Source organism: Ursus americanus, chromosome 7, assembly GCF_024610735.1.
Source record: "Ursus americanus isolate L20-20 chromosome 7, mUrsAme1.1.p, whole genome shotgun sequence".
Taxonomy (NCBI): domain Eukaryota; kingdom Metazoa; phylum Chordata; class Mammalia; order Carnivora; family Ursidae; genus Ursus; species Ursus americanus.
Window position 1 is genome coordinate 85,916,136 of NC_142133.1, and position 22,317 is coordinate 85,938,452.

General features: G+C 39.1%; 1 protein-coding gene across 1 annotated transcript in view; it reads left to right on the top strand.

The window, feature by feature from the left end:
- The window catches only part of SH3YL1 (SH3 and SYLF domain containing 1), a 39,192-nt gene extending 16,966 nt beyond the window's left edge, over positions 1-22,226 (top strand). The window contains exons 4-11 of the mRNA XM_087863904.1: positions 509-622; positions 2,626-2,690; positions 5,587-5,699; positions 6,593-6,721; positions 8,314-8,482; positions 9,146-9,224; positions 14,903-14,959; positions 21,379-22,226. Coding sequence (XP_087720030.1) covers positions 509-622; positions 2,626-2,690; positions 5,587-5,699; positions 6,593-6,721; positions 8,314-8,482; positions 9,146-9,224; positions 14,903-14,959; positions 21,379-21,569 — 917 coding nt within the window. The 3' untranslated portion in view covers positions 21,570-22,226. The remainder of the gene's footprint in view (positions 1-508; positions 623-2,625; positions 2,691-5,586; positions 5,700-6,592; positions 6,722-8,313; positions 8,483-9,145; positions 9,225-14,902; positions 14,960-21,378) is intronic.
- Positions 22,227-22,317: the final 91 nt, after the last annotated feature.

Consider the following 22,317-nt stretch of genomic DNA (forward strand, 5'->3'; position numbering starts at 1 on the left):
TTTTCTGTATTTGAATCTAATTTTCATATTCGTGAAAGGTGAACTAACCCTAGGGCTTTAAGACCAAAGCTCTGCTGTTTTCGGGATGACGGTCTTTTTGTCAGCTTTCTCTTTAGTACTTAGTTCTGTATGGATCTTAATTCAATAACTCGTTTTTATGAGTTATATTCTCAGTTCATTGAAATTTCCAAATTATTTCTCCTGCTAGTAGATGTCAATAAAAAAAAAATCTCACCCACGTATCTCCTTTGCTATAGCAGTTGCAGGGAGTTTTGAGCCCTCAATGTGTTGTGGGCAGCATTGGAAACACGCCCCAAAGACAGGTGGCGTGGAGGGCGTGGCCCGCGGCTACGCCAGTGTGTTCGGCTTATACGTGCCGTTGAGGCTGGTACTGAGAACCCGGGATCCTGCCCTGCAGAGTTTTGTGTGCGTTCAATCTGCTAAACTTGCCCATCTGTTCAGGCAAGTCCACCAAAAATGCTCACCTGCTCGTGTCTTCGTTTTACAGCCCACGTAATTGCTAAAGCCAAGGGCCTTGCGATTCTGTCTGTGATAAAAGCTGGATTTCTGGTAACTGCTAGAGGAGGCAGTGGGGTCGTGCTGGCACGTCTTCCAGATGGAAGTAAGTTGATTATTTTCGTTTTGGACACATTTGGCAGGGAACATGATAGGTTTCCTCATGCCCCTAACGTTGTCATCCTGGAATGTGCACTCTGGATGTCCCGTCAACAAGGACAGCGAGCGTTCCCGTTTCTCCTCCTCTTAGCTTGTTAGACAAGACTCGGGGCAGTGATCTGGCTCTGTCGTATGCACATCTTGGAATTCTTCCATGGAGCAAATATTGAACATGACAATATTTGCATTTCTGATGTTAAATATAAAATCTTATCTTTCAGCTTCGTGGTATAAATTTTCTTTTGTTACATGGAAGTTGGTAAGAAACTCAGAAGCATCTGCAATCTTTCTACTGTTCCCGTAGAAAACCATAAAAACTAAAATTTTTCTTTAAAGCCCATACCCAAGGTAGAAGCACGTCAAGATCAACACAATTTGGTTTTACTTTCTGGGGTGAAATCTAATACTTGATTTTTCAAAGATGAAAACAAAATATATTTCCCTTAATTCCCAATATTTAACCAACATTTATAGTAATATTTGAAATGTATGTAGATGTGTCATAACCAACCAATTGGTGTAAAAAAATACCAATTTAACACCTCAGCTCACTCATATAATTGAACGTATTTCTCTCTTAATAGATGTTTTTTAGTGTAGATAATTTCATTTTGTTCTGAAAGAGAACATAAAACAATGACAATAGATACATCTGGGTGTTTGTGGGGCACATGGCCACGGAACCTCAGTGGTCAGGTCCACTGTGTCCTGTGATGTGTCCCCACAGTAAATTAGAGCCTCTCCCTGAAGGTGTGGCTCAGCATTTCGTGGTTCAGTCTTTGCCTATGAAATGAAAACAGCACAGTTCTCTTCTCAAGCACTACCCACATTTTCCTGAGCAGACTTCCAGCAGCACAACCAGACGAAGCAGAGGCACATTCAAAGGCCCGTCAGTGTCTGTGAGGAGTGCCCCACGGTGGCTGATCCAGAGGCTGTCTGCAAAGGTGGAGGCCTCACAACGCCTGGGGTCTCTCAGAACCTTGGGGAGACATTTCTACTGGGCCGAATACCTACATTTCTCTCTCCCATCTTCCTGAGTGTCAGCCGCTCAGTCTGCAGAGGGTAATTGCCCAAATGAATCAGCAAATTCCCCAGATCCTGGCCAGATGGGCAGTCTTCAAACAGGGACAGTTCCTAACATAGGAAATGGAAAACAACTTTGGGATTATATGACACTAATTTCTGTAATCAAAACTCTCCTAAGCCTGGGTGGATTAGTTCTGAATATATTCAAGCAATATCCTGTTATCTAGAACACAAAATTAGCTTTAGGAAGCTAATAAGCATTCAGAAAGTACTTTATCTATACTATCCCGCCCTCCCCCATAAAATTTATTTTTTTCCTAATTCAAATGGAATTATTGTACTTAGTTTTCAAACATAAGGAAATTTATCTTGTTAAAATCTTAGTAATCTTGAATTTATAACCTATTTCTTGTTCTTCTAGGTACAAAAAGACCAGTTTTTGCTTTCAGATTTACAATAGAAACAGTTTATTATCATGTTACCCCTTAGAAGTGATTATAATAAACTTTTTTTAACCCTTTTGCTCTCTTATATCTATGATGAGATTCTAACTAAAAACTCGAATTATACAGCTCAATTATTTTGTGAAACATTATATAAATATTGAGAGTTGAAATGATCAAATGCTGTGTGTGTTTAGTAGGTAAGGACTCAATAGTTTGATATATTATACACGTTTATAGAGAAAGATTAGGGGCATGGATTTGTGAGTCTGTGAGCCTCGATATCTAATTCCTTTCAAACATTTTTAACTTAAAAATTATATAAACTTATTAACGAATATTAAAAACACAGGGGGAAATGCCAAAGTCTTGTTATTTTTAAAAGAAACACTATTCATTCTCAGTGTAGCATTTTTCCTTCCCATATGTGTGTGCTAAGGGGTTTAATGTTAAGGTAACATTTGTTTCTTATTTTTATTAGAATGGTCTGCACCTTCAGCCATTGGGATAGCTGGGGTTGGTGGAGGATTTGAAATAGGAATTGAGGTAAGTGTGTAAACATACAATTGCCATTTTCTCTAAAAGCAGCTGAAACTTTACTCCATAGAACTTGAGAGACCAGCTACTGTCCTTATTTCACCACCAACGAAATATATTTTATTCCACATATTTCATTTTCTGGATAGATCCCCACCTACAACTATCTGATGTTTACCAGTGTTCTTTCATTGAGAGTAAAATTTTGCTCATTCACCCTTTGCTCTCTTTCTATCTTTGGCACATCTGTAGAACAAATATGCCTCAAATCGGACGGACTGTCCTTGGCCACGTATGGCTTGCTGATTGCAAAGCTGCTTATCTCCACAGTGGGCTTTGAATAAACCAGAGCTCAGATCCTGGGCATACCTGGCTTAACACAGTGTATCTTCACGTGTGGCAACACCCAGTTGTGTTACATCCCATCTTCAAATTACTTCAAATGCTGACTTTGCATTGTTTCATTTTGTAACTTTGCTTCTAATGACTATGGCCTCTGGGGTGGGCTCCTGGCTACACTACCCTATACCGGTTTGCTGAGGTCTGTTACTCAGGGTGACCAGGGGTTAACATTCCTCTCCGAGCTTTTCCTGCAGAGTAGTTGTGCTTTCTTCATTCTTTTGTGTAAGAATTGAATTTTAATACAGAACTGACGTCTTATTTATACTTACATCTCATTGCAAACTTCTTAGAAAACCTTATCAAATTTTCAAAAGTCTGTCTTATACTGTTTCTTTGCTCTATTGCTCCTGTTTTCTCTCAGGGAATCTGTTTTGCTTTTACTCTAAGGTGCATAAACAAATCTAGAGCTGCTGGCCCCTGTCCTGCTCCTTAAATCGTGCAGAGCTTTGACCTGGTTCTCTCATTAGCAATATCACCAAAGAACACAGGATTATTTTACTCTTATTTCAGAGAGAACTGAATTGAGATGAGACAGAAAATTAAAGGATTACTTTTTTCTTTAGTTGACTCTTAGGGTTTTACCTTACTTAATTCTACTAAGAAGTACCAAGCAGAAGGGGACAATATCAGTGAGGTATTTACATGGTCATGGCAGGGGATTTATACTTCCTGCATGTGTTTATACCAAGCATCATGCAAAGCAATTTTATGTATATTACCTAAAAATGTATATAAGATAGAGCTCATACAATCACTGGCAAAATTACTTAATTTTGCATAAAAATGCTAAGTAATTCTGTATTATTCAACACCACAATCTTCAGAAATTGTCCATATTTAAAATGGAAATAACAGGGGCGCCTGGGTGGCGCAGTCGTTAAGCGTCTGCCTTTGGCTCAGGGCGTGATCCCAGAGTCCTGGGATCGAGCCCCACATCAGGCTCCTCCGCTGGGAGCCTGCTTCTTCCTCTCCCACTCCCCCTGCTTGTGCTCCCTCTCTCACTGGCTGTCTCTGTCAAATAAATAAATAAAATCTTTAAAAAAATAAAATAAAATAAAATGGAAATAACAGTTGATATGAGTCAAGGTAAAGTATTTCATATGGGTCAATTAGCTGATAAATTTAGTTTGTCCTATGGAACTTAAGTGCATTTTTTTCATAAAATGATTCAAATTAAACATTTTTTAAAGAATCTAGTTGTATCAGGATCTACATTAGGTCTTTTCAAGTGCAATCTCTTTTGGTCATAAGTATTCTGTGGGTCAAATGAAAACATTGATTTTAAAACACTCATAAAACATTAAAGAACTAAATAAATTAAGTAATCTTTTAAACATCAGTCTGCTTGCATATTTTATTGAGTTGTGGTAAACATGCCAGGCTTTACAAATGATTTCACTTAGTCCTTTAACCAACCTTATATGTATGTTGTGCACGTATACACATGTATGCAGAGTCTACTTACAAATGTGGCCCCTATTATTACACCCACCTTAAAACAGAGAAACAAGCCAAGGTTTCAAACAGCTCAATTGTTTGCCCAAGATCACACAATATGCTAGAAGCAGAAGTAGAATTTTTGGCCCAAATTCTTAGCATCAGTCAGTACACCCTCCCTTTTCGAGGTATGTGTGACACGCATCTTTGACCTTCAGAGAGATGAGTGAGGTGGGTCCTATTTTTCAGATTTCACGTATGAAAAGATGAAAGATCCAAAAGGAGTCAGAATACCCCAGGTCACACCGCTCTCGAGGAGGGAGCTAGGCTGAAGCTCAGGCCTGTACCGCCGAGGGCTCTCCGTACTTCTGGGCTCTCACTGGGCTTGTGGACAGCAGTGGCCTTGTCCATGTTGGTCTTGAGCATTCTTCCCACATTCTAGTTTTTGCTTTTACTTAGAGAATTAACTCAGTAGGAGGCATTAACTAATTGTTAACTAGCTTCCTTCTGATATTTTGAATTTCTGTGCCTAAAAGGAAGTGGACAGTGTGCACTTTATTAGTGGTAGACACATGGCCATGCCAGGGAATTCAGTGTGGAAATGTCATTGAGAACCCCGGATCTTATGCCCTTACTCCTGGTTGTACGGTCTTTAGCTTGGCTTTCTTGACATGTTTAGCTTAAGGCAGTACTTGTAATCTTTCTGGCCTACCTCTGTTGGATCTCTTCTGGCTAGCACTGTGACAGTCCACTTAACCTCGCTAGACCTCTGTCACTGCCTACATTACAAGCTTGTTGAGAAGACTGGGGGGTATGCACAGAGCCCCACACTATATGCTTGGTGCATAGTGAATGCTCAGAGGTGTTTGTTGTACTTACCTGTGCAAATATCCGTTGCTTACATCCTCAGCTCAAAATAAAAATGATTCTTCTCTCATATTCTTTCACTGTCTACACTGAAATTCTTGCTACATTATATGGTATGTATTTGAGTTTTAATCAGCATATATTTTAAATGACATTTATATATAATTATGTTTAAATAAATAGATCTCTTCATTTTCAGGTATCAGATTTGGTAATAATTTTGAATTATGACAGAGCAGTAGAAGCTTTTGCAAAAGGTGGTAACCTGACACTTGGAGGGAATTTTACTGTGGCAGTTGGGCCCCTGGGAAGGTGAGTCCTCTAAAGTACTTTCTGAACAACTGTTGGATAGTAATGGTTTAAAAATTATACACAGTTTTGCAACAAGAGGAAGCTTGAATTGAAATGAAACTGATTTATGATTTATATATGTCCCAGAAGGTTTAGGTTGTTTGGAAATAAGAAATTTATAAAGCACAGCCAGTGTGAAAAATGAGAAAATTTGAAGCTGGAACACACAAAAAGAAACTAAACACTTCCGAAATGTAGGCCATTGTATCTACTGGGATGGAACATAAAATTTACCTTTAAGCTCTGAAGGAGCCAAGTCCAATTGAATTAACTGATAAAGGGCAGCATCGATCATGAAAGAAAAAAGATTTTCTTCAAACTCAATTATGGAAAATTTGAAATACAAGTGCTTCACTAGAGTGTTGTTCACAGTATGTATAGTACATTTTACGTCCCTGTTACAAACAACTATTTTTGGGTCATTTGAACAACGTAGAAATACTGAAAACTCAGACCATACAATCATCCAAAAAGGTTTCTAAAGTCCATGGAAATACTCAGTGTAAAAAGAACCCATAGTCTTTAGTACTCCTAAAAGGTACATTCCTGTTTTAAGAAAGGAAGACAAAGTTGGTAAGCATCAGCTTTCCATGAATTCAGTGCAATGTGGTCCTTTGTATTATCACACCCTTTTATAACGGTTTTAAATAACGGGTCCTTCCCCGTGCCCTGTCCTTGCTCTAGACCACTCTCCACGCAACTAGCTCAGGCCAACAGGAAGTAAAACATAAAAACAAGTGAAGTCAGTATGGGACAAGATCACTCTTTTGAGTGAGAAGTGCAGTGCTGCTCAAATAGTCATCCTAGGGCCCATCCTCTCATGGTTCCATGATGCAAAATCTTCTATTCTGCAGGAATTTAGAAGGAAATGTTGCCCTAAGAAGTTCTGCTGCTGTCTTTACATACTGCAAATCAAGAGGACTCTTTGCTGGCATATCTTTAGAAGGCAGCTGTTTGATTGAAAGGAAAGAAACTAATCGAAAGTAAGTGCAAGCCAAATAATTTTAATTGACTTCAGGAAAGTGGGATGAGAAAAATAATACCTTATAGATTCATATAGCTGTTCAGAGTTTATAGAGTAACCCTGTATCTTCTTTTTTAACACAGCATTTGACTCTAACTTTTATTTCTTTATTTAAAGATTCAATATAAAGTAATAAATACTTAGAGAAAATCTAGAAAACAAAAAAAAATTACAAGAAAAATAAAGCATTCTACCCCTTTAAGATTAACACTATTCACATTTTGCTTCATTGCCTTATGATGTTTTCCTAAGCATAATTCCCCTTGTTTTGCCACATATGATTGAAATCATAACAGATCCAATTATAAATCCTTTTTCTCCACTTAGCGTTATAAGACTCTTGAGTATTAGCTAATGGCTACATAATATTCTGTTAGTTGGCTGTATCATTAAGTGTTTTTCAAACATCTGTAAAGGTACATAACAGTTACAACTTGTAGGTCAATCAAAATATTCCTATTATGAGAGGTTGTCTATTATTACACTCTGACTTTGTCTTTCTTCCATAAAATAGAGACAAATTTTGATTTTTTAAAAAAGGGATTTAGAAGTACTTTAACAGGTGAAGAAGAACTTCTACTTTAAACTGGCATCTGACTAGTTTTTCCCCAAACTGCTCTTCTAAATTTCCACTAAAATATGTCTGGCTGAAAGGCTGACTGACAGAGTAACTTCTTCCAGAACCTGGCAGATTCCCACTAGCTGTGAGCCTGGTGGGAGCTGGGAGTGCAGCGTGCTTCTGGCAGACACACACCCCTGCTCCTGAGGAGAACCTGTGCAGAGGTGACTGGGCCAGTTCACGCAAGAGCTCATTAGCACAGGTGACCATAGTGAAGGCAAGCCACAGCAACTAGAAAATAGAAGGAACAGGGAAAAAGAAATGTTTGCAGAGCTTTGCGTCTCATAGTCGAGAGAGATGTTCTTACCACTGGTTTTAGAATTAAAATGAAGAGTTCTTTTAGAAACTTCTGATTCTAGGCCTTTGGCAACCTTTCTCGTTGAAGTTCACATGAATCCTGAATAAACTAAAACAAATATACTTCTTATTCAGTTGCAGAGCTTCTAAATATGTAAGGCAAATCTTTATATAATTTTGATACAAATAAACATTTTAAAGAAATTACAAAGCCATATTTGTTATTACTTATTACGTATTACAAAGCACCATTTTTGTAAGAAACTTAAAAAATAAAAATCTATAAAAATGTATATGCTTCTAGGTATATTTGCATAAGTGCAGGTGTATTTGCACATATATGTTTATATATATACATTTGTATGTGTGGGTGTTTTATGTATATGTGATTTGCTTTTTATATTTTGGAGGAAGGATATGCATATCAGACTATTTATGGTGATTGGCTCTAGAGATGAGCTTGGGGGAATGAATTTAGGGATTTAACATGGGTTATGGTTTGTAGTTAGTGTTTGAGAAATAGTATATCTGAATTACTAGATGTGAGTAAATGCCTACACACAGTGTATGTCCTACTTTTAACTCTAGAAAAGACCTATGTCTGTAAATGCTCTTAATCTGATATTCCTTATTAGATTTTATTGTCAAGACATCCGAGCTTATGACATTTTATTTGGAGAAATACCACGGCCTGCTCAAGCAGAAGATCTTTATGAAATTCTTGATTCCTTTACTGAAAAGTACGAAAACGAAGGACAACGGATCAATGCAAGAAAAGCAGCGAGGGAACAGAGGAAGACTGCTGTAATGCTTGCTTTTTACGTTTCTCTCAGCGGTCCCGGGACGTTTCTTTATATAGAATATTCTGTCCTTGATACCAGGTTCCCAATAACCACCAAACTTCCCTCATAATTTCACATACATTAAGTTTTTGTGAAAATGTCATATAACTTTGACATGTCATCTGTACAGATTTCAAGGGGAAACATAGCTTGTTTTCCATAATTGCGTCTCTCCAAGGGTATGACTCTGTAATACTAAATAATGATGCTGACAATGGCGGCTAATACTGAGGCCCTGTAGCCTCAAGGCTTTTGTGCTCCGAGCTCCACAACACCCCTTTGGAGCTGAGTGATCCCCATGGTACAACGTGAAAACCGACGCACAAAGCCTCAGTTGTGACTGCCCTCCCAGGGACCGCTGAGCCGGTCACCGCGTGACTGAGGTGCCTGGATGAGGCAAGCTTCCGTTGCAGAAGACCATCCCCTTCGATCTCTGCCGATCTCTGCCCGTGGCATCCGTTTCCACTAAGTGTGGCCCGTGCAGTGCGCGTGCTCCTTTAGGGCGCTTTGCTCGTAGGTGCGTGGGATGAACCTGGCCACATGTATTCACCGGAAGAAAAGAGCCTTATGTGCTCCAAGGTAAAAAAGTATTTTAAAATTATGTGCATTTTTTTGCTCCTCCCAGGCTAAAGAATTACCCCCGAAACCCTTGTCAAGACCACAGCAGTCGTCTGCACAAGTCCTGCCGAACTCTGACTCCCAAGGTAAATATTTTTGTTGCAATTCAAATACAATTATAATTAAGCAATTATTAAATATTATTGATAAGAAGTCAAGCTACATTGTTAAACTTTAGTGTAAAATAGAAGAACTAATGGGTGTTGAGAAAAATAAATGCTCAGCCTCTTCTAGATACAGAAGACAAATTGTCATTGCTATAATTTGTGAAAGCTTCTGTTCTCATTCAGAAGATGCTTTCTCCAATTTACAAGGAGATTTATCTTTAAAGTTTTTTCATTTATTTTATTTGTCATTTCTTCCAAAGACATTTATCATGCTGAATTGAAATGGGAACAAAATAAGCCTATTTTTCTTGTATACTCATGGATTTATATTCCGAATATTAAGTTTACCATATATTCTTGGGAGCTCAGGATTTCATAAGGTGGTTTTAAAATAGACCAAATTTATAAAGCACGAGATTTTGGCCTCTACCCCTCTTTCCATTGCACGTTTGTAGGACAGTCATTCTTGGAATTGTGCTTTCCAGGCACAGAGGGTAACAGTAAGTAGCAATATATTAAAGTAGGTGATGTTTCATATAATAATCCACTGTTATTCACGAGCACAGTGCTGGGGATTTTGAGAGTGTAGACACAAGTCCGACTTCTATCCTGTCTTTGAAGGACTGTCAATCTAGGAGGGGAGATACCGCATGTGGAAAAGTAACAGCCATTACTGTAAGGAAGCACATGATAGTTGTGGGAGGAGGAGTAGAAATAGCGAAGTGCCCTAGAGGGCAGGGGGGTGGCCCCCTCCTTGGTGCCCTGTATCCCGCCGGCCCTCACCTGGGCGTGAAATCGGAGTCACGGCCCTCACACTGGCTCCCGGCTAGACCTCTAGCTTGCCTAAATGCACCCCCCGCCCTGCCCCGGGAAGTGCTCAGGAACTGGCCCTGTTCTTCTCCATGGCCCACACTTCCTGTAACTTGGTCTGCACCTTCCTCTCCGGGTGCCGCATTCTTCTTCCAAAAGAGCGGTCTCTTTCTGATTCATGTTCAGGTGATTCATTTGCATACACTCATATTTCCAGGGAGTAACAAATGTGGGCACCGGATCTATTTTTATTTTAAACCTGAGTGATTACATAAAGTTGGACCTGTGTGTAAGTTTTAAAATACATATTTCTGAAGTGTCCTCACTAGGAAAATAGATATCTGTATGATGCATGTATAAAAATCTTATGTCGCTTCCTTGTCAGTGTAGATTAAAAAACTACTCATCTTACCTCCAGGAACCCCTTTCACACAACGGAAAGATCTCAGAAGGTTTGTTTCTCCTGCGTGTTCCTCATGAGCATGTGTTCTAACACCCACACGCCTGAAGATCCCCTGGGGTCCCCAGGCCCCTTGCTTGTGCCAGCTTGGGCTGTTGTCTCCCACTAGGAGCTCCCGTCTTCTGGACCTTTCTTGTGCAGACAGATGGTGCCCTCCCCACTTTGCACAGTGATGACTGTGTCCTTGCCGGTTCACCTTTTGGACTGTCCACATTTCTGCACACTAGCTCTCCTTACCACACCTTCTCGTGAATACTTTCATTTTCCCTTGGCTTTTTCAGTTTCTTTATTTGCTATTAGGTCCCTACCATTTGTTTTCGTTTTTCACGCATACCGTCTTTCTCAGACAACGTATCATCCCAAGTTTTGAACAGCAGTTTTTGTTTCAGTAAAAGGAAAGTTAAAAATTGGTATCTATTTTTAACCTTTTATTTTAAATCTCACCTGTTCCTAAGTTTTTAATTAAAAAACTGAATCTTGATTGTTAATTTCTTTACATATCTTCTTCACATATCATTTTACATAAATGAATATATGGTTCATGTAAATTTTTTAATGCATTAATTTTTCTTTTATGTGTTGCTCCCCTTCCTGATTTCTCCTCTTAACTCACATGGCACCTGTACGCATTCTCATCCCAGGAAACCCATGCTGACGACATGCAGTGTAGACGTCTGTACTTCCCCCATATATATCTTTCTTGTATATTCCTTTACACAGGCACACGTACAAACACATAGATACGCATGGACAGAATATTTTGTTGCCTTATAAAAATGCTGCCATATTACACATGTTTAACTTTGTCTTGTTTGTGAGTTTTGCTAGTTTGTTTAGCTGAACAACACCTCACAGAAATCCCTGAGTCAACTGGTCCAGCTCTAATTATTCTTTTGAATGGCTCTTTAATATTCCATGGTACAAATGAACATATTTTGTTCAGCCACTCTCCTATTAATAGGTACTAACTTCTTTATTTCAGCTTTTTTCCATGCCAGCCAGCTCCACAATTTACATCTTTCTCAATTGATGTGTCTACATCCTGGCACTTTTATTTATTTTTGGAGATAATTACCAGGAGTGGATGTGATAGGTCAATGGATATATTTTTAAACTTTAACAGATTTGGTAGATTATATTTTGAGCTTTTACTGCTGCAGAGACTCATCGGCCATTCCCCACTGTAGTGCTTCCTGCCATGCACACTCCCCGACCAGGCACACCCCCCACCATGCACACTCCCTGACCATAGCTTTTCCCACCATGTATATTCCTCACCACTATTAGTGTTAGAGTGTTTTGAAGTATTTCCATGTCTGAGGGTTGGTTGTATCTCCTTTTTAATTAGATTGTGTTTGCCCCTATTAGTGACCTAAAGATTTCTTCATATAATTGCTGGTGTTTTAGATTTAATCTTTTCTGATTGGTCCATTTTCTCCGTTGGAGTGTTTGTTGTCTTTTCCATTTGAAGAAGAACTTTGACTATCATTTGGGTTACATTTTTTTTCTACATGTAGCATTTGTCTGTTGGTCTTGTTTTTCATACATAATAGTCCCCCCTTATCCATGGGGTTATGTTCCAAGATCCTAGTGGATACCTGAAACTATGGATAGTACTGAACTTTATATAAACTATGTTTTTTCCTATACATACAGACCTATGATAAGGTTTAATTTATAAATTAGGCACGGTAAGACATTAACAAATAAATAATAATAAAATAGAATAATTATAACATACTGTAATAAAAGTCATATGAATGTGGTCTCTCTGTCTCTTAAAATATCTGACTGTACTGTACTTACCCATCATCTTGTGATGACGTGAGATGATGAAACGCCTACGTGGTCAGATGAGAGGAGGTGAGGGATACAAGCATGTGTTGTGACATTAGGCTATTATTGACCTTCCGACAATAAATCAGAAGGAGAATCAGCCACTTTTGGGCTGTATAACCACAGGTAACTGAGACTGAAAAGCAAAACTGCAGATAAGGGGGGACTACTGTATGCAACATGCAACTCTAAAAAATAATATTATAAACTTATACTGATTCTATGATTTGGGATATTAATTACAATAACGTTACATGTATAAATTAATTAATTTGGCATTTGTGTGATAATCTTTCCATTTTATGCTTTCCATTTGTTAAGGTATTTTTCTGTCATTCCTAAGATTTCATAGTTTTCTGTGCCTTTTTTGTTAAATTTATTCCTAAGTACTTTATAATTTTGGTTTGCTGTGGTGAATGGAATGTACATTCCCATTTCTTTTCTTTTTTTAAATTTTTAAAAAAATTTTATTTATTTATTTGAGAGAGAGAGCGTGAGAGAGACAGCATGAGCAGGAGGAGGGACAGAGGGAGAGGGAGAAGCAGACTCTGCTGAGCAGGGAGCCCAACGTGGGACTCGATCCCAGGACCCCGGGATCATGACCTGAGCTGACCAAAGGCAGACACTTAACTGACTGGGTCGCCCAGGAACCCTGTACTTTCCCATTTCTATTGCAGAGTGCTTGTTTTTATGTTGAGAAAGTCCTAATTTACATGTTTTTTGTCCTGTATCTGATCAGTACCCCAAATCTGTTATTTCTAGTCAGTTTTTAAAAATAGACTCTTTGGGAATATTTATACCCCCTTCCCCATGCTGCCAATGTTTATTCGTATATTCTTAGGTCATAAATTTCTTAGGCCAGCAGCCTTCTTGTTGGCGTGCATCTGTCCTTGGGGTACTCAGACACTCCCCAGGGTTCGCGGGCACAGATAGTGTAGGGAACCCCATCTCCAGAGCTCGCTCCTACTTACCTTCTTTGTGAAAGCTGGCTCCGTTCAGAACACCACATGCAGGCTATCCTCTCTGTCTTCTAGCCTTCCCAGTGTTTTTTTTCACACTTGAGTAAGAAAAGCCCCCAAATCATCCTGAATCGTACTATGCTACATTGCCTCCAAAATGTAAGAACAGTGACCCAATTTGAAATACAGATGTTGACGTAGTTAGTGAATGATTCTGACGAGTACCAGATCCTTTTGTCAATCTGTGATTTGTTTCTCTGCTTTCAACAAAACTGAAGAGACACAATGGAATTGTCATATAACGTAGAATAACCATGGTAGCTAATATTATTATTATTATATATTTCTTATTTTAAAAATCACATAGCTAGGTATCACCAAAAAAGTTATAGAAGTACTATTTTATTATTGTTGTTTTAATTAGAGATAAGTGTGATTTTTTTTACCTCCATCTCAGAAGGAATATAAAATAATTGTGTTACACGGCTGTAAAATGTACCCTTCTGCCCCTCTCTAGTTTTTATAAGGACCAGCTTTTCTAGCACCTATATCTTTAAAAAAGAATACTAAAATACGTTGAACCTGTGTCATTCTAGAAATAAGAAATAATCATTCTGTGTATATGAGCTAAATGTCTTACCCATTTATGGAGATGCATTTCAAATAAAAATTGACTCTCATGTTTAGTAAGTTAACGAGATAATAATAGTATATTTAAGATTTTGATCAGTTGTGTACCAATAATGATTACTATAATAATTCAATCTATAAGAAATTATTTAATAGAGCCTTGTACTTACTTCAAATAACATATAAAAAATAAATTTATGTACAAATTTTTGTTTTAGAAGCTGTTACATAAAAATATAATATTAACACATTAGTATAAAATCTTTGGGACAAATGGAATGGATATATGACTTGAAGGTTAAAATGAACATTACATAATTTCTGACTTTTAAAAAAACTTGTTTTTTAACTCATGATGGAGAGTATAGATATAATGATGATTCATATTTATGCTATGATATTTAGATTCTGTTATCCCAGAAAGAGATATAATTATTTAATTTAAACAACAAAACTGAAATATGCTACAAAGTGTGTCCTTTACAACTTTTAGGCTTATATTGAACAATTTTAGGTGTTAATTTAAAAATATAGGAGTGAATACACACTGTTTAAAAGTTATTTTAGGGGTTAAGCAAACAAGGATGTTTGAAAATCATTGGCTTGGGGGCTACAAACTTCTTTAAAATTCAGGTATCATATGATTGCTTCTGGAAAAAAGGATGTATGTGTCTTACCCGTGAGCGTGTAATTCCAAGGTCATGAGTTGTAGTTTCAGCGCTTCTAACCCTATAGGTATCAGATATTAACCCCCTGCCTCATGTTCGGGGTACTTTCTGGGTTTACTCAGGCGTTCCTCTTGATGTAAAGTGTGATAAAATAATGATATTTCTATCAATCTTAGAGATTTAAAATACCTGCTTCGCAAAAGCAAGATTTGGCCATTCTTGGCTACTTTATATAAGATATGCTAATAAGTCTTCTAAATGCCTCCCTCCTTTTGCTTTTTTTCTGTTTTGCAGGTAACAGAAACAAATATAAGCTGTACCCTGAACTTGCCAGCTATCAGGAGAGAGCCGGTAACTAACCTATCTATGTGTTAAAAATGATTCATATCCATGGCATAATCACAGACTTTCTAATTAGTCTGGCGGTCTGTAAAACTCCGTGGGAAGGTGCTGAACACCCCTTTGATTTATAGGGTATGAGAAGTACTTCATGTAAAAAATGCTATGCTTTTGCTCTCTTACTTGCTTTGAATCTGAGGGTAAGGAGGGCGATGGGGAACAGTTGCCTGCCAGGGGCACCCGGCTTGGCAGTACGCGCCGCGGACCCCCAGGGGCTCGTCCGAGGACCAAACCACAGGATCTTTTAAAATATTGTCATGATAGAATGACAAGGTTTGTTCATTGTGAATTATAGTCATCATCACATTTTTTCCTGGGCTTTAGACCCATGAATATTTTTATATTTTCAAGGGATTTTTTATTTCTCATGTTCTGATATTTTGCTGTTACTGGGAACTACTTCATAAAGCTTATTAGGATTTGCTGTGATGAAAACAGCCCCTCAACCTGTCTTACTTCAATATTCTTTAGAAGATATTCCTTAAAGAGTTAAGCATTATTTAGAAATCTGAATGGGACACGGAATGAAAGCAAAGGTTAACCAGCTGTAAAGCAGCCTGTTTATTTTTTCACATCGTCTTTTGTCACTGAAGTCACAGAACCATACATTCCTGGGTAAGTAAACTACAGGGCATTACCTGTTTCATGTAAACAGAATGTCAAGGTAACTAAGTACCCATTTCTTTTTAAAATTTATAAAGATATTTCAAAATGTCTCTTAAGCAGAGTTCCTTAAACAGAAGTTGACCTTTTCCTGATGGATTAGGGTTTCTGACGTTCCTTTTGCTTCCAGCCTGGCTCCCATCGTGTGGAGCCCACTTCCGGCCGGCCGTTCCCGCAGGAGCTCGGGTAGAGAGAGTCCCGTGTTCAGAGGCAGTCTGATGGCCTGGGTTTAACTGTGAGAGAATGCTGTGCTGCGGTCTCAGGCACAGTGAGAAAACTCTGAGAGGCTTTGAAAAATGTATTTTGCTCTCGTGAATGTGATTTACGACCATGGTAGAGATTACTGAGATTGTCATAATTGGACCTTTGGATACACACCCTTCAGAAGCAAAAGTGGTTAACATGTAAATATTTATACCCAAGTAGCATACGCATCTAGAATTTTATATAGCAGTCTTTTAAAGACTCTGTTAGAACTAGACCTACACTTGGGTATCCTGCAATTAAAGCAGTTCTTAAATTTGAGGTCAACAGACAAGCTGAGCTGCTGAGGGAGAAGGGCCAGCAGGGCACTGAGGGACAAGGGACAACAGAGGCTGTGGTGACAGTGGGGACAGTAGCTGCTTTTCCATGGTTCTCTAGAGCGTGTGCCCACAGGCTTGGTGCCTAGGGAATGTTAGCAATACTCTAAAAGGTGCTGAGGGCAGCGTGAAGTTATAAGAAACAAACCCTGGGTGGGCTCTGGAAACAGGACCGGACTTGAACTCGATACTTTGACCACTAGCGATTCCCAGAAATTACCAGCCCGTGGTTGGTCAGTTAGTCAGGTTTTGTTTTCATATTTGAGGGTAGGATGAGTTAAATTGTGTAAACAGTAGGTACTAGGATAATATTAATTTATTTTAGTCCTTTCTTCAAATATAAGGGATTTTGAAGAAAAAAAATGGACAGGAAGATTTTTAAAAAGTCTATTTTTGAAATAAAACTTACTTTACATGATTGTGTTTTTTTAAAAAGCAGCTGTGGAACCAGTTAAATTCTTACAAGGACTTTCTCACATCCTGGCCAAGCACTGTTGCAGAGAAAAGGCACAGGGCCCAGTCCGGAGCCTCAAGTTAACCCTGTCCTACCAGGACATCCAGGCCCCCCATGGGCTTGCTCTCAGCCTGTCCCACACCCACTGACCAGATTCACTTTTGCATGGGCTGCTGGGCAAAGCAGTAATTCTCCAAATTGCGTGTACTTTTGTTTTGCACACTTTGGAAGCTCCCCAGGTACATGGTACGTGGGCCTCTCAGCCAGACAGACTTGCAAGTACACAGCCTCGTTTACCATACCTTTCTGTCGCAGCCCGCGTCCTCCTGTGGCAGGCTTCACCACCCGCCTCCTGTCGACCCTGTAATTTTCAGTGACAGTCTGGGCACATGCACTGTGGGGCCACCCCGTGCTGCGTGGACGCCCTGGACCGAGTCACTCTGTGCCAATGGTACTCCCTCCCCCGTTGCAGCGACCACACATGCCGCACACTTCACCTTTTGAGAACTGCTTTTCTGGCGACCTCCCCTAGTGGCCTTACCTGCCTCACTCACCAGTGACTCTCACCGTCTTCCGGAGGACGTGGTCCCCAAAGTGACAGGCACCACACCCGGCCTGGGGAAATGTGGTACCAGAGTTAAGTCAGCCATGCAACTCACCACTACATTAAATGTACACAAAACCAAGACGCGTTTGTGCTCTTACTTCTGCCGGGAAATGGACCTTCCAAAGACTGCGATTCCTTTCCTGAATCATGTCTGGGGCCAGATACATGGGTTACATGTGGGTTATATTAGCGGACTCCATGGAGAAAGCAGCTGGGAGTAAAGGAGTGACACCCTATAGACCTAGTCTGTTTCCTGTGAAGTATACTCCTGATTCGGGAGAGAAAAGGAACCCGTATTTGAATTAAAGTTGAATATTACGATGAAAATGGCTAGTTGCTTCCAAGAGCCCCCATATTTCTTAAACATAGAAACATAAAACTTGAAGGCATAGATTACTCAGAAGGGAAGGGATCTGTGAATGCCAGGTATTTTAGTTAGCAGTGGGGCCTGTTTCCCGGTCCCCAGGGGGCTCTCCCTTTCTGGAAGGACATACTTCCCTCTAAGAAAAAAAAAAAGGCCCACCTTTTTTTAATAAGCTATTTGTGGGCATTAAACTTTTCCTTATGGAAAGTATCCCTAATATTTACAGTAAAGAACTTTGAGTCATTTTGCTTGAAGGAAAAACTAACAGTAGAGCATGGTGTCAAATGGCCTGCAGACCGTTACCCCCAGGGAGCACTGGTCTTCATTGAGGCCTGGTGTTCTCGTGGGTGAATTTTCGCCCAAACCCCTCCAACTCCTGACTCTTCTTGGGCACACCCTGTCTGCCTGTCTTGCCTGTGTTCTTCCCCAGCTCTACTCAAACTTTGCTCGTCTCTGCTCAGACTTTGGATGGGGAGAGGAGGAATGTTGAATACCAACCTCCTCGAAGCCCACAGGACTGCCTTCTTCTCTGCTGCATCTCAGAAACCACCTGCCCTGTCCTTAGACCCCCTTTCCCGTCACCACTCCGTCCTTAGAAACTCTGGTTCGGAGGAAGCTGGACAGCACCTACATGGGAAGGGCAGGGACTGAACCAAGTCTGTGACCTTGTCTGCCTTTCATTCAGTTCATAGTATCTTTCTTCCTCGAGTTATTCATCACAAAATATATTCCTAAAACCAGTAAGAACCAGGTCAGTTATCAGCGATTAACCAGGATCATCATCCAACATTCTTATAATTTATAGAGTCTAGATAATTCAGTGATGCAGAAAAATATGCTAATTCTCCTTGAAAATTTGCCTAACAAAAGTGAAATGCTCTGATAACCCTAAGTTCAGTCTGTCGAACGCAGTTCGGTACCTGTGTGGCTGCAGAGACCCTTGGGGTGTGATGTCAGTAGTGATTATGAGTCCCTGGGGACAGACTTCTGAGCTTCGGGTCTCACCTCCTTGGACAAATTGCCTGACATTCTGTAAAGTGGGGTGACAGCAGGACAAATTGCCTGACATTCTGTAAAGTGGGGTGACAGCCTCGCTGACGGGGGGCGGGCTGAGCACACGGCAGGTGCTGTCACGGTGTCTGACTGTGCACAGTGGCTGCTCTTGCTGTATACTCAGGGCTGACACCTGTTATCATTGTGATCATCCTTCATGCGTTTTACTTTTGTACCTAGTGCCGCAACTGTACACATGTATGGCTGCTAAGATAGCTGTGACTTCCAGAACATTCCCTGATGGTCACTAGGACTCTTCTTGCTTGCTTCTTTGCATTATCCAAGGTGTCTGGGAGACAGGAGAGAGGAGGAGTTACTTGAGGGTTTTCATTAATTAAGTTTGGTTGAAAGAGGTTGAGCTTTATGAATGGAGGTGGTACTTATTAAGTATTGATTAGAAAATGATGTTCAGAATGATTTTTTCCTCCAACATTACCTCACATTCCTCTGATTTAATGACAAAGAGGCCGGTGGTGAGGACTTGCTGTGTGTCCCATCACGGTGCGGGATCACAGCTGCTTGTCACATACACGGTAATGACTGCTCATTCATGTGTGTTGGCTGTTACTCAGCTGGTTTCGATGATATCCCGACTTTATCAAAATTCTACACTTCCGTGATACACTTCTAATCTTCCTTAAAATTGATAGACTAAAAGTAAATATAGTATAAAATATAAAAACAGGCAGAACATGTTTGTATGATAGAAAAAAGTAATGATACCAGGAATATCTCTCATGTAATTCCATTAGTTGTTATTAGGGTTATTTCTTTAGGAGAACTCAGAGAACCACACGGCACGTGCTTTTACAGAAAGAACTGTAGCACCATCTTGTGTGAACTACAAATTCCGTGTTTCCGTCAACGTAGTGTAATTAGAGTCTTGACTTTTTATTTCTTACTGACAAGCCAAATTTGGTTTATCTTTTATTATTATAGTATTATAGGTTCAAAGGAGTAACTGGTTTTTAGAATTCGGTTATTTATGTTTTCAGTGTATCTGCACTAAGATGCATTTAACAAGCATCTAATTGTCTAATATGTGCACAAAATATGTGAAACAAATATAACATTCCATGTAGCTGAATACACAGAGAGTATCTGTTTCTTTATATTTCTTATGACATTATACAGTTTATAGTATTTAATGTTTTTTACTCCTATTAACTCCTCAACTCCCAAGGTATTTTTTCCCTAATACAGTACAGAAAATTCTACACATCGTGTTGAAACTCTTATTAGCCCTATGCAAATGTACTTCTTGTGCTAATTTGGGTTTTATCTGTTTTGAGAGAAAGTATAAAGTAAGCACAGAAATAAAAACAGCCATGAAGCCTATGGAGACAATGTCTGCTGACGAATCGGCAAAATGCATCTGAGCTGGAACCCTCGAAGCCAAAGGCTACAGAGCTTGGCTTTTGTTTTGTTTTGTTTTGTTTAACATTTTGTTTTATTTTTCATCATGATAAGTGTATGCTTTAATCCCCATCCTGCGGCCTCCCTACCCTATGGTAGCAGTAGTTTGTTCTCTATAGTTAGGAGTCTGGGTCTCTTTCTTGGTTTGTGTCTCTGTCTCTTTTTTTCTTCCATTGCACATTGGTTTTGTTTTTTTCTTAAATTCCACTTGTGAGTGAGATCATATGGTATTTGTCTTTCCCTGACTGACTGATTTCCCATAGCCTAATACTCTCTAGCTCTATCCTGGAGCGTGGCTTTTCAATTAATCTTTTATGATATAATCGTGACCGTGAGTGTGTTTTTCTCTAACAGCTACACTTCATGGAAACCATGATGACCATTCTGTTAAAAGGGGAAAAATGTAAATACAGTTGACCTTTGAACAACATGGGGTGGGGGGGTTCAGGGGCACCAAACCCCATGCAGTTGAAAATCCACATATAACTTTTGACTCCCCCAAAGCTTAACTATTAATAGCCTACTGTAGACCAGAAGCCTTACCAAAACATAAATAGTAGATTAACACATATTTTGTATGCTGTATGTATCATATTCTGTATTCGTATAACATATGAAGCTAGATACAAGAAAATATTATTAAGAAAATAAGGAGACAGATGCCTGGGTGGCTCAGTCAGTTAAGCGTCTGCCTTCTGCTCAGGTCATGATCTCAGGGTCCTGGGATCGAGTCCCGCATCAGGTTCCTTACTCAGCAGGGAGCCTGCTTCTCCCCCTGCCTCTGCTGCTCCCCCTCCTTGTGCTCTCTCCTGCTCTCTCTGTCAAATAAATTAATTAATTAAAAAAAAAGAAAAGGAGAAAATACATTTATGGTATCATACTGTTTATCAAAAAAAAATCCATGTGTAAGTGCACAACTGTGTTGTTCAAGGGTTAACTTGTAGTATTATAGATTATTCAAATGGTTATAACCACGGATATTTGCTAAATACATAGTTAAATATATAATAATATGCAGTTCGACTTGTATGGATTTAGGAAATGTTATTACCAAACATTTGCTCTTTTCGAAGAAGAAAAACGTAAGTTTAATAATATGATGAAAATCACACAGACCACACGCTCTAAGGCATTAGGATATCAAGTACTGAAGTTAATTTATATCTTTACCTACAACCTTCCAAGGTTTTCCCATTAAAACTGTGAATAATGTAAATACTTTGTTTGTTTTAGGCCATGTGAATCAACCCATTGAAGTGACTGCATTGTATTCTTTTGAAGGACAACAGCCAGGGGATTTGAATTTTCAAGCTGGAGACAGAATCACAGTTATATCAAAAACAGATTCACATTTTGATTGGTGGGAAGGAAAGCTCCGAGGTCAAACTGGCATTTTTCCAGCCAACTATGTTACCATGAATTAAAGTTTATATTATTTTCTTCTTTGAGAATTATAAAACATTTATTTCTCCACTGGCAGGATTTGCTCTCCAGTTAAGCAGTGTTTAATATAAGTTTTAAAATACTTCTCTTTATTCTATAAACTTTTATCTAATATGTAAAAGATTTTTTATCTCTATAAATGGTTAACTTACATATCTTTAAATACTTTGTACTAATTTTATCACATATACTACTTAATATGCTCCAATTCATATGGTCACAGTCCTTTTGTGTTCATTTTCAACCATCACTAAACCTGTGATTGGCTCCGTATATGGTCATTGCTTATTCTAATTTGAGAATCTTAAGGGTAAGGGCATGAATCCCAACTCATGTATTTCTATTTGCAAAGAGACTAGAGAAGGAATCAGCTTAACAAAGGTATTAAGTAACCCTTCTAGTTGTAGGTACAAGCTAGAATATGAACCCTTAAGAATGATCTCTGTTTCTTCAAACGTCACACGTGTGTATATTGGGGGCAGAAACATGCTGCTGCAAAGCCCAGCCTCTCTGCGCTGAACAAAGATGACGTTAACTTTGCTTCTGCGTGAGGGTATGTTTAGTCATTTCTAGTAGGAGAATCGACTTATGTTGACATGGCCTTGTTGTCCCTAAATAAACGTGTTTTTAAATGATAAGTTAATGTCTTAATTTTGTTTTTCTTACTTTCTCTGTGTAAAGCAAGCGGCCCTGTGCTTGGCCTGAAGGTTAAAACCCACCACTGTGATT